Below are 12,217 nucleotides of genomic sequence, written 5' to 3'. Positions count from 1 at the left end.
AAAAGCTGGTAAGGAGGTTTTTTGTAGCAGGGTAACGGGAAAGGCTAGTGTTCAGGACAGGAGGTGAGAAGGCATGCGAGGTGGCGGAGGGAGTGGTGGGATTGGCAGCAACGAGAGGCAGTAGGGCAGAACAGGAAGGGAAGGTACAGGTGACTATAGGGGTGGGAACAGGAGACTGGAGCAGGAATAGGTGAAAGAGAATGAGGTCTGTACGCCTCCCATCCCCAGGAGGATTTAAAAAGGAAATGGCTTTCCCATAATTTTGTTATCTTAATCTTCAAACAGTGCTGGTGCAGTGGTGTAAATGATGTTTCAACTTCAAGTAATAGAGGCTTCCCCAGAGTTGTGGGGAAGTTTGTTGACCGGAGGTCACCGGTTACGGTTATTGGCTTAGTACAAAGAGGAGAAGATTCAATTCTCTCTTAACTCTCAATTCGCTTTATTCACACCGTTAGATCAGACACATATAGCTTATACGTCTGGTTAGATATAGACATGCAGTTTGCACCAGGTTATACAGTTTTATACCCAAACTAGGATCTAAACGCACACCCACTAGGTTTCTCTGACACTCCCTGAGTGGTCACAGAATATAAAGGATAATACCCGAAAAGGAGAGCTGACGCTGGCCAGGCGTTCCGTTCTCTCTCTCTCTCGACGTCGTCTCTACGTCCCTGACGTAGGTTCTTCCACTTCCACGATGGTTGGTCTCCGGAGTCTTCGCTCTGGCTCCACGCCCCAGATTCTTCATTCTTATTCCGAATCTTATCTCTTCAAGCTGTGCTGTCTCTCTCTCCCGTTGGTTTAGGCTTGCTCGCCTAGTCTGTGTCTTCTCCTCATTGGCTCTGTCCCAAGGACTTAGGTAGCATTACCTCATTACTGCTTTTCTAAATAAGGACTTGTGTCTTATCACATCTCCTTCATCTTTCACAAAACTTAGCTAATTCAAACCGGTTCCAGCCAGCTCAGGCCAGCGACTGAACTCAGGTTACTTCAGTTCAAAAGTTGCTTTTGCCTGTGTGTCAGTAGTTTGGAATAAACTCAGTAGTTTCTGCATCCCCTGGCCAAGAAGTTCTTTAAGGAATCCTGACCTAGCCATGCAAAAACAAGTTCCCAGGCAGTGACCAGGAACCAGCTTAGTGGGGAATACCTCTGCACTTTATCACCTTGGTGGATCAGGGATCGTGGGGGAGCTGGGGAGAGGCAGCCTGGGGAACCATCAAGCTTTAGGTTTGATGCTAGTAGTTCTGATCTGGATGCTGCTGTGGAGAACAGCACCACCTGTCTCGGTGACATACCTGAGAAGTTTCATTGGGAGGTAAATATAATAAATAGGTAAATTTAATATCATGATGAAAAAGAGTTACAGGGAGCACGTGTGATGCTTACAGGATTCGTGCACTTAACTACTTGGATTAATGATTAATACAGACATCACAACCTCAATGTAAAATTGCTGTTATACGTTTAGCTTCCCACCTTCTCTTTTGATTTTCATGCTATTGCTTGACTTCAACATGAGTTCAAGACATGGATGAATCACCTTTTCCTTCAATTCAGTGTAGGCAGAATTGAAGCCTCTGTCAGCTGTCCTCCTAATTCATTTCTTGTTCAAAGCCTTCGATCTTCCATCTGTCCACTTGTTGCGAGATTCCACCAGCTTCCCGTGCAATGTCCAGATCAATTTCAAAATCCTTTTCTTTACCTTGAAATAGCTCCATGGCCTTATCCCACCCTCCCTCCTTCAGCCTGCTTTCACCCTTCTGGTATTTCCCCATCTCCTTTACTCTCCACCATTGGTGGATGTTTTTCAGCCACTGTGGCCCTACCCTCTGGAGCTTGATCCCTAAATCCCTCTGATTTATCTCCTCCCTTCCTGCTTTCAAAATACCTTTCTCATAATATTCCTCTTCCCATTCCCAAATTCCATCGACATGTTCTTCCCTCCTTCTCGGTGTCCATTTTATGCTTCTCCACGTTGTAAAGCGTTCTGCGATATCTTTCTAATGTGAGGAACTCTATATAAATGCATATTGTTGGGAAACTTATTATTTTTAATATTTTAACTGCACATTCAAAATCCAACAAAACAGGTGAATATCAAAAAGTGTAATTGTCCCATTAAAACTTTCAAAAGATTTTTGGTTTTAAAAGTTTTGATTTGCAAAGCTCACATCAAAATTGGATTTTCACAGCATCTTTGATGTTCCAAAATTGGCCACTTTGCTCCCTCAGATGAATTTGAGGCTTTATTCTAGCAGTTTTTAATGATGCGCATAATTTGAGGGGCTTCCCGATGACCCTAACTTCCTGAAATCTTATCCTTGGCTTAAGGTAGGTATATCTTAATTGTAGGATCTTTCTGTGATGGTTTATATTTTTCCTTGGGGCTTTTTCAGGCCATTGAATTTTTAAAAATATATCTTTGCTAAACAATGAGTAGATTGGGACTCTACTCATTGGAGTTCAGAAGAATGAGAGGCGATCTTATTGAAACATATAAGATTGTGAAGGGGCTTGATCGGGTGGATGCGGTAAGGATGTTCCCAAGGATGGGTGAAACTAGAACTAGGGGGCATAATCTTAGAATAAGGGGCTGCTCTTTCAAAACTGAGATGAGGAGAAACTTCTTTACTCAGAGGGTCGTAGGTCTGTGGAATTTGCTGCCCCAGGAAGCTGTGGAAGCTACATCATTAAATAAATTTAAAACAGAAATCGACAGTTTCCTAGAAGTAAATGGAATTAGGGGTTACGGGGAGCGGGCAGGAAATTGGACATGAATTTAGATTTGAGGTTAGGATCAGATCAGCCATGATCTTATTGAATGGCGGAGCAGGCTCGAGGGGCCGATTGGCCTACTCCTGCTCCTATTTCTTATGTTCTTATGTTATTAATGAACTCCAGAAATGAAATCAAAAGTTTAATTAATCTTGCTATTTGCTTTAAGTCATAATGTGTTAAAAGAGGCTGAATTAAATATTTCATAGCTTTTTTTTGTGTTTTAATTTCCTACAGGGAGGGTTCATTGGATCAGAAAGCCATGCTTCACTGACTGCATTTGTGCTCATCGCAATGCTTGAAGCTAAACCTGTTTGCTCACGTTATATAGAGGTAAAGCGTTTCCATTTTTCAACATGAGATATCTGCTGGATGAATTATACAGGCTGAATATGGCAAGGCTACAAGTTAACTTTTGGTTTGGATGATTTTCCTGAATTTACCTCCAACTCTCTCCCCTCCTCACTTGAAAGAACTGACTCTTGCTGGGTTCACTTAGCCTACTGGACCTCGCCTAAGTGGCTATTATTCAACGTGTGAACTTTGGTATTGAATGCTGGTAGGCTACCTGACCAGAGGGCAACACTGCCAAACCTGATCCTGTCTTCCACCTGGTGGACCCAGACACGTAATTTGGGTGCAGAGGGTGGGGGTCTGCGGGTGGTAATTTCAACCTAACTCACCGGGAGGGAACCCCAAGGGATCAGGTTGAACACCAGTTTTACACCCTGCCCAATATTACTGTCTGCTGACTTCAATGCAGAGCAAAATTAGGCGGGCTGTAAAAGCAGCATCGCACCCAATCCCATCAGTTTCCAGATGGACGGGTTAGGTTAAAATTGCGCCCATTCATGCTTTCAGTAGTGGTCACTGAAATTTGGTTTTACTCCCACCTAAGATACAACGTTCTGCAAATATATTAATACAGTCCTGACGCTGTTGCAACAGGAGCACTGTTATTTGGCCCCTTTTGCTATCTGCAGTGGTATGAGCTGACTTTGCACTATAAATCAACAACAACAACACCCTGCATTCATATAGCGCCTCCCAAGGCATTTCACAGGAGCAATATTCAAACAAAATTTGACATTGCGCCACGTATTAGGACAAGTGACCAAAAGCTTGGTCAAAGAGATAGGTTTTAAGGAGCGTCTTAAAGGAGGAGAGAGGGGTAGAGGGGTTTAGGGAGGGAATTCCAGAGCTTAGGTCCTAGGCAGCTGAAGGCACGGCCGCCAATGGTGGAGCGAAGAAAATAGGGGATGTTCAAGAGGCCAGAATTAGAGGAGCAGAGATCTTGGAGGGTTTTAGGGCTGGAGGAGGTTACAGAGATAGGGAGGGGAGAGGCCATGGAGGGATTTGAAAACAAGGATGAGAATTTTAAAATTGAGGCGTTGCCAGACCAGGAGCCAATGTAGGTCAGCGTGCACGGGGGTGATGGGTGAACGGGACTCGGTGCGAGTTAGGATACAGGCAGCCGAGTTTTGGATGAGCTCACGTTTACAGAGGGTGCAAGGGGGAGGCTGGCCAGGAGAGCATCGGAATAGTTGAGTCTAGAGGTGACAAAGGCTCAACTCTTTTGCATAATATTGTAGCACTTGGCACATGAAATAAATAGCTGTGCTATCTTGTAGTCTTAAGGCTACATTTCTACTGAGGGATAGAAATGACTACAGCAAGATGCTGAATGACATTCCTTCCAGGATGCTGCTTTGGAGGTCCTGTTGCAAGAGGTGTTGTTAGCCCCCTCTGAAGAACAGCCCCAGAGCAGCCTGGATGGAGGTAACGGAAAGATTGAATGCTGTCTCACCTATGACCAGATCTTGGGAGTAGGTGATGAAGAAATTCACTGGTCTCTGAAAAGGTGCCAAGGTAAGTTGGCCTAATTTTCTACCGTTGCTTTACACTGCATCTTAACAGCATTTGACGGAGCATCGTAGAAGGACAATGCACAGCACCCTGGCAACTGTTCACCTCCTTTCCAAGTACACGCGCATGCCCGTGTTTTAGCACTGTTGCTGCCTATGTCAGTGCACTTGCCCTGTAGCCAACAAAATATGGCATGGGAGTAACACCAAGCACGCAGCCAGCTTCAGGTGCCCGCATGCTACAAATTCACGGATTCACATAAGGTAGCTGAGAAATCAGTGTCCTCTTCTGTCACTGGTCAAGGCCGTTTCTTTTCTTCTCCAGATGTTCAGTGGCAAAAGCCCTTTGCAGGCACAGGTTTTTTAAGGTTTCATCAGATTGCAATCACCTTGGATACTTAGTTTGGCCTGTACTCCTTTGATCCTGCCATCTCTTCTCCCGAAGCAGCAGATGGAGAGGGATGGGTTCCCCCTCGGCCCTGTTTAGGTAGAACTCAAATCCAGTTCTGTCATCAAACACCCACAAATGGCAGATAGACTGTAGCTTTAAGGAGGTGCAGCACTAAAATCACTGGGTGAACATGGCATCTATTTAATACAACCACCAGCAGTTCCCCCCTCTTAGCAAAGAATTAAAGAAAATGAAGAGATGGGGAATATTCCCTGTGTCCTGGCTAATATACAGCCCTCGACTAACACCATCTAAAGTATATTATCTGATCACTTACCTCATTGCTGTTTGTGGGATCTTGCTGTGCTCAAATTGGTTGCCGGGTTTGTGTAAATTACAACAGTGACTACTCTTCGAAAGCACTTCACTGGCTGTGAAGTGTCTGGGGACGACCTGCAGTCGTGAAAGGTGCTATAGAAATTTGCATTTTTCATGATCTCAGGACGTCCCCAGGATCAATTCCTGCGCCTAAATTGAGGCCTAAGGTGCCCCTGATGTTGGGCTTTGGGCATCATTCCCATCAGGCCGGCGAGGTGCGGAGAGTGTACTGAAGACCGAGTCACTATTAGCGTCGCCGAGGCCCTTAGGTAAGAGAGGGATGGGGAGGGGGAAGAGAGATCGGAGGGCAATGTGGGGGGGAGAGAGAGATCGGAGGGCGATGTGGGGGGGAGAGAGAGATCGGAGGGCGATGTGGGGGGGAGAGAGAGATCGGAGGGTGATGTGGGGGGGGTGTGGAGAGATCGGAGGGCGATGTGGGGGGAGAGAGAGATCGGAGGGCGATGTGGGGGGAGAGAGAGATCGGAGGGCGATGTGGGGGGGGGAGAGAGAGAGATCGGAGGGCGATGTGGGGGGGGAGAGAGATCGGAGGGCGATGTGGGGGGGGAGAGAGAGAGATCGGAGGGCGATGTGGGGGGGGAGAGAGATCGGAGGGCGATGTGGGGGGAGAGAGAGATCGGAGGGCGATGTGGGGGGAGAGAGAGATCGGAGGGCGATGTGGGGGGGGAGAGAGATCGGAGGGCGATGTGGGGGGAGAGAGAGATCGGAGGGCGATGTGGGGGGAGAGAGAGATCGGAGGGCGATATGGGAGTGGTGGAGAGAGATCAGAGGGCGATGTGGGGGGGGGAGAGAGAGAGATCGGAGGGCGATGTGGGGGGGGAGAGAGAGAGATCGGAGGGCGATGTGGGGGGGGAGAGAGATCGGAGGGTGATGTGGGGGGGAGAGAGAGATCGGAGGGCGATGTGGGGGGAGAGAGAGATCGGAGGGCGATGTGGGGGGGGGAGAGAGATCGGAGGGCGATGTGGGGGGAGAGAGAGATCGGAGGGCGATATGGGAGTGGTGGAGAGAGATCAGAGGGCGATGTGGGGGGGGAGAGAGATCGGAGGGCGATGTGGGGGGGGAGAGAGAGAGATCGGAGGGCGATGTGGGGGGGGAGAGAGAGAGATCGGAGGGCGATGTGGGGGGGGAGAGAGATCGGAGGGCGATGTGGGGGGGGAGAGAGAGATCGGAGGGCGATGTGGGGGGAGAGAGAGATCGGAGGGCGATGTGGGGGGGGAGAGAGATCGGAGGGCGATGTGGGGGGAGAGAGAGATCGGAGGGCGATGTGGGGGGAGAGAGAGATCGGAGGGCGATGTGGGGGGGGAGAGAGAGAGATCAGAGGGCGATGTGGGGGGGGAGAGAGAGAGATCGGAGGGCGATGTGGGAGTGGTGGAGAGAGATCGGTGGGCGATGTGGGGGGGGGAGAGAGAGATCGGAGGGCGATGTGGGGGGGGGAGAGAGAGATCGGAGGGCGATGTGGGGGGAGAGAGAGATCGGAGGGCGATGTGTGGGGGGAGAGAGAGATCGGAGGGCGATATTGGGGGGGAGAGAGAGATCGGAGGGCGATGTGGGGGGAGAGAGAGATCGGAGGGCGATGTGTGGGGGGAGAGAGAGATCGGAGGGCGATGTGGGGGGAGAGAGAGATCGGAGGGCGATGTGGGGGGAGAGAGAGATCGGAGGGCGATGTGTGGGGGGAGAGAGAGATCGGAGGGCGATGTGTGGGGGGAGAGAGAGATCGGAGGGCGATATTGGGGGGAGAGAGAGAGATCGGAGGGCGATGTGTGGGGGGAGAGAGAGATCGGAGGGCGATGTGGGGGGAGAGAGAGATCGGAGGGCGATGTGTGGGGGGAGAGAGAGATCGGAGGGCGATATTGGGGGGGAGAGAGAGATCGGAGGGCGATGTGGGGGGGAGAGAGAGATCGGAGGGCGATATTGGGGGGGAGAGAGAGATCGGAGGGCGATGTGGGGGGGAGAGAGAGATCGGAGGGCGATGTGTGGGGGGAGAGAGAGATCGGAGGGCGATGTGTGGGGGGAGAGAGAGATCGGAGGGCGATATTGGGGGGGAGAGAGAGAGATCGGAGGGCGATGTGTGGGGGGAGAGAGAGATCGGAGGGCGATGTGTGGGGGGAGAGAGAGATCGGAGGGCGATGTGGGGGGGGAGAGAGAGAGATCGGAGGGCGATGTGGGGGGAGAGAGAGATCGGAGGGCGATGTGTGGGGGGAGAGAGAGATCGGAGGGCGATGTGGGGGGGGGAGAGAGAGAGATCGGAGGGCGGGACGGGAGTGATAATGCCGGCTAGGGGGTAGATTGGAGGCCAGGTTGGGGGGGGAGGGATGAAAATTGGTGGCCGGGTCAGATGGAGGGATCTTTAAACGTGGGGTCAGCAGGCACACCCCTGCACCTCATTCAAGTAAGTATATTTCAAAAACTTGCCTTATTTGCAACAGGTGGTTCCGAGGCCTGATTTTCCTGAGTGCACCCAGTGCTGGCTGCCTCAGGGCAAACCAATCTTGCAGTGGGGGCCTCAAACAAGCGTTCAGCCCCTCATTTGCATATGCAAAGGCACTAACGCCTGTCGCAGGGTGGGCACTGCATGCCGATTTTTTTTTTGTCCTTTCCCAATATGGAGGGCGGGGTATGCGCGCTCCCCGCCCGTCATATTGGGGCCTTAGTAGGCCCGTTAGCGCCTGAATTTCTAAGCATATGGGACAGCTACGAGATAAATCCAATTATTTAAATAAGATTGGAGAGTGAGAGTTTGGAGGAAACCAGAGTACCCAGTTTGTGCAGCAAGGGTGATTTGGACAGCATTGGTGAGATGATGTTTCTTAACTTGCTATACTCGCCACAGCTGCATAAACGTGACAAAGGCAGATCCTGCAGGTTATCTTTAAACATTACACTGTGAAAAATGTTATTGCTCTTGTCTGGTCATCCTCATTCAGCATAGACATACAGCAAAAGAAGATAGAGCTGAATTTACATTTTTAATTTCAATAAATATTGCTGGTATGAATGTGATTTCAGCACACCAGCTGGTAACACTTGATGAAATGTTATTCTGTAGCCTCTTGATTTAAATATGATTTATTAATTTCAGAGTTACGAAAACAGTGTCAAAAAAGCCGGAGACTACTTGGATGATCAGATTGGTGCTCTGAAGAGAACATACTCTGTGGCAATAACAACCTACGCATTATCACTGTTGAATAAAAACAAACTGGATATTCTGATGAAATTTGCTTCGCCTGGTAAGTCCCATTAGTTGCTGAGTCTGTGCTTTTTCTGTCTGTTTTCAGAACTTCCCTGCTCACGCCCCGTCCATCTCTGCACATCCAGGGAAATCTCACATGACGAGTAGGTCAAGTATTGTCAGTTAATCAGAACTAAGGCAGGGATGTGTCTGGCTTTAATCCTGAGACCAGAACTCAAGCCAGCTTGAAAATTCTGAATTCACTGCACCCCTGAAGCAGTGAACATTTTCCCTTTATTTAACAGGTAATAAAACATTAAGGGAGTGAAATTGGTTTACGTCAGCAGCGTGAAACGGGCTCATAAGCAAATCGGCACACTGCGTCCGATTTTCTTTTGGCAAAGAAAATTGGGAGCAATGTTAAACGAGGTGCCAATTGGCTATGAGCATGTCTGGCATACTGCTGAAGACCAATTTCATCCCTTTATCTCTCCCTTTTTGGGGAGGTCTCAGAATTTATTACTCTAACACTGAAATTTATAACCCAAGTAATAGTCACCACCGTTCTCCTAAATTCTGTATTCTAGGTTGGAGTTTGAGGACAAAACTACAACCCTTATTCTTATCAACTGTTTTCGGTATCTCACCCCCTTTTCCGAAATGTAACCTTCACACATTGTTGTACTGCGTGTGTTCCTTGTTTTTATTTCTTGTATTTTAAGTAACAAGGGCTTTAATGCGGAAGAGTGGGCTGATCATAGTTCACGAGCTCAAACCCGATATTAAGGTTGCCTGGAAATTTAGTAGAATTTAGTAGCAGTACAAATAAGGTTCACTCGGTTAATCCCGGGGATGAGGGGGCGGACATATGAGGAGAGGTTGAGTAGATTGGGACTCTACTCATTGGAGTTCAGAAGAATGAGAGGCGATCTTATTGAAACATATAAGATTGTGAAGGGGCTTGATCGGGTGGATGCGGTGAGGATGTTCCCAAGGATGGGTGAAACTAGAACTAGGGGGCATAATCTTAGAATAAGGGGCTGCTCTTTCAAAACTGAGATGAGGAGAAACTTCTTCACTCAGAGGGTGGTAGGTCTGTGGAATTTGCTGCCCCAGGAAGCTGTGGAAGCTACATCATTAAATAAATTTAAAACAGAAATAGACAGTTTCCTAGAAGTAAAGGGAATTAGGGATTACAGGGAGCGGGCAGGAAATTGGACATGAATTTAGATTTGAGGTTAGGATCAGATCAGCCATGATCTTATTAAATGGCGGAGCAGGCTCGAAGGGCCGATTGGCCTACTCCTGCTCCTATTTCTTATGTTCTTATGTTCTTAATTAGAAAAAGTAAGCAGAGCATCCTTGAAGCCTGGAGGGCGGCTATCAGCCTAGATGTTCTGATAATGGGCACAATGTAGAGTTGAATTGCCTGAAACAGATGTTGTATAAACCCGAATGGAAGTAATGTTGTCCTCAATTTCCTGAAGCTGGCTGGTTATCATAACTATGGATAGCTTCAGGTGCTGATTTGGATGTGTGCAGGGAGCACACTAATGGTAGGTGTGGAAAATTGCATGTAGGTGAAATTTAAAGAGATGGAGACAATTAAAGGGAAGTTTCAAAAAGGGGGACAAAAATTCTATAGCCTTAGGAAAGGCATAGACGGTATTTTAATCCATTGGCGGCCTCTGCCAAGACTGAAGAGAGAAAAGGCAAATAAGTGACAGGAAAAAGCAATGGGAAAGGAAAGCTGAGGTAAAAGCACGAATCTGAAGGCCAATGATGAGCACTGAAGCCACTGTTTGATGGCTCCTGATTTGGCGGTGGTGCTGCATGAATTGGCTGAGAGGAGGATGGCACTCTGAGCACTCCATCTCGCCCTTGCGGCATGTCTGGAGGAGATGGAGGCAAGTTTCACACTGCAACTGACTGAAAGTGCTACTGGCCTGATAGCTGCAGGTACCCTGACAGCAGATGGCACAACTCTGCCACTCGCTCTCTGATGATCTGCACCTGTGAAGACAGTTCCCCATGGTCTTCGCCAGGTAGGTGTGACAGTAACTGCCCATACGACTGGTGGTGTCTTGGCAGTATGACTGTTGTACTTTCTTTCGCATCGTCACCACTGAGTTTATGACGTATTGTGATTGGGGTTTGTAAGAACATAAGAACATAAGAAATAGGAGCAGGAGTAGGCCAATCGGCCCCTCGAGCCTGCTCCGCCATTCAATAAGATCATGGCTGATCTGATCCTAACCTCAAATCTAAATTCATGTCCAATTTCCTGCCCGCTCCCCGTAACCCCTAATTCCCTTTACTTCTAGGAAACTGTCGATTTCTGTTTTAAATTTATTTAATGATGTAGCTTCCACAGCTTCCTGGGGCAGCAAATTCCACAGACCTACCACCCTCTGAGTGAAGAAGTTTCTCCTCATCTCAGTTTTGAAAGAGCAGCCCCTTATTCTAAGATTATGCCCCCTAGTTCTAGTTTCACCCATCCTTGGGAACATCCTTACCGCATCCACCCGATCAAGCCCCTTCACAATCTTGTATGTTTCAATAAGATCGCCTCTCATTCTTCTGAACTCCAATGAGTAGAGTCCCAATCTACTCAACCTCTCCTCATATGTCCGCCCCCTCATCCCCGGGATTAACCGAGTGAACCTTCTTTGTACTGCCTCGAGAGCAAGTATGTCTTTATCTGAGGAGGCAGCCAGCATTAATGGTTAGTAAGGCATTCATGTACCTTAGTGTGCCATCTGGTCTGTTGTCTTGGCTTCCTATGGGAATAGGAGTCTCTGCATTCACTAATTCTCTATCAAAGCAAAGTATGTGCACCTCTATCTGTTGGTGTAAGGGTACCTGGGGTGGCCACAGAACATGCTGGTTAAACTTGACTTGCCTGGCTTCCATCTGTTGGTCATTGTCTTCCTCCAAAGAGAACAGATGAGGGATTCCCATTGAGAAACTCACTGCTTGCATGAGTAACGCTGGTGAAAGAGGCCAGCATAACAATAAATGCCAGGAGAAACTGAAAATTGAAGAAATTACTGAAATTTACTTAACATTACTGTATCCTTTCAATGTACTTCCATATACTTACCATTACTGACCAACTTTTAGCCTGAAATGGCCATTAAAAGGGATAAGTTCTGAGGAGAGGTTGCATAGACTAGGCTGTATAGAAGATTAAGGGTTGATCTAATTAAGGTGTTTAAGCTTAAAGAATTTGATAGGATAGATAGAGAGAAACTATTTCCTCTGGTGGGTGAGTCCAGAACAAGGGGGCATCGTCCTAAAATTCGAGCTCGGCTGTTCAGGGGTGATGTCAGGAAGCACTTCTTCACACAAAGGGGAGTGGAAATCTGGAACTCTCTCCCCCAAAAAGCTGTTGAGGCTGGGGGTCAATTGAAAGTTTCAAAACTGAGATTGATAGATTTTTGTTAGGTAAGGGTATTGAGGGTTACGGAACCAAGGTGGGTAAATGGAGTTAAGAAACAGATCAGCCATGATCTAATTGAATGGTGGAACAGGCTTGAGGGGCTGAATGGCCTCCTCCTGTTCCTATTCCTAGTCTGACACGTCTTGCTGCAGCACGGACCCACTTTTCTGATT

General features: G+C 48.0%; 1 protein-coding gene across 1 annotated transcript in view; it reads left to right on the top strand.

The window, feature by feature from the left end:
• Positions 1-12,217, top strand: part of LOC137304424 (complement C3-like) — a 94,211-nt gene that overhangs the window by 55,727 nt on the left and 26,267 nt on the right. Inside the window, exons 27-28 of the mRNA XM_067973017.1 lie at positions 3,016-3,111; positions 8,510-8,660. Coding sequence (XP_067829118.1) covers positions 3,016-3,111; positions 8,510-8,660 — 247 coding nt within the window. The remainder of the gene's footprint in view (positions 1-3,015; positions 3,112-8,509; positions 8,661-12,217) is intronic.

Source organism: Heptranchias perlo, chromosome 37 (assembly GCF_035084215.1).
Source record: "Heptranchias perlo isolate sHepPer1 chromosome 37, sHepPer1.hap1, whole genome shotgun sequence".
In the NCBI taxonomy this organism is placed as follows: domain Eukaryota; kingdom Metazoa; phylum Chordata; class Chondrichthyes; order Hexanchiformes; family Hexanchidae; genus Heptranchias; species Heptranchias perlo.
The sequence above is the reverse complement of the archived record's forward strand: the minus strand, read 5'-3'. Positions and strand labels throughout refer to the sequence as shown.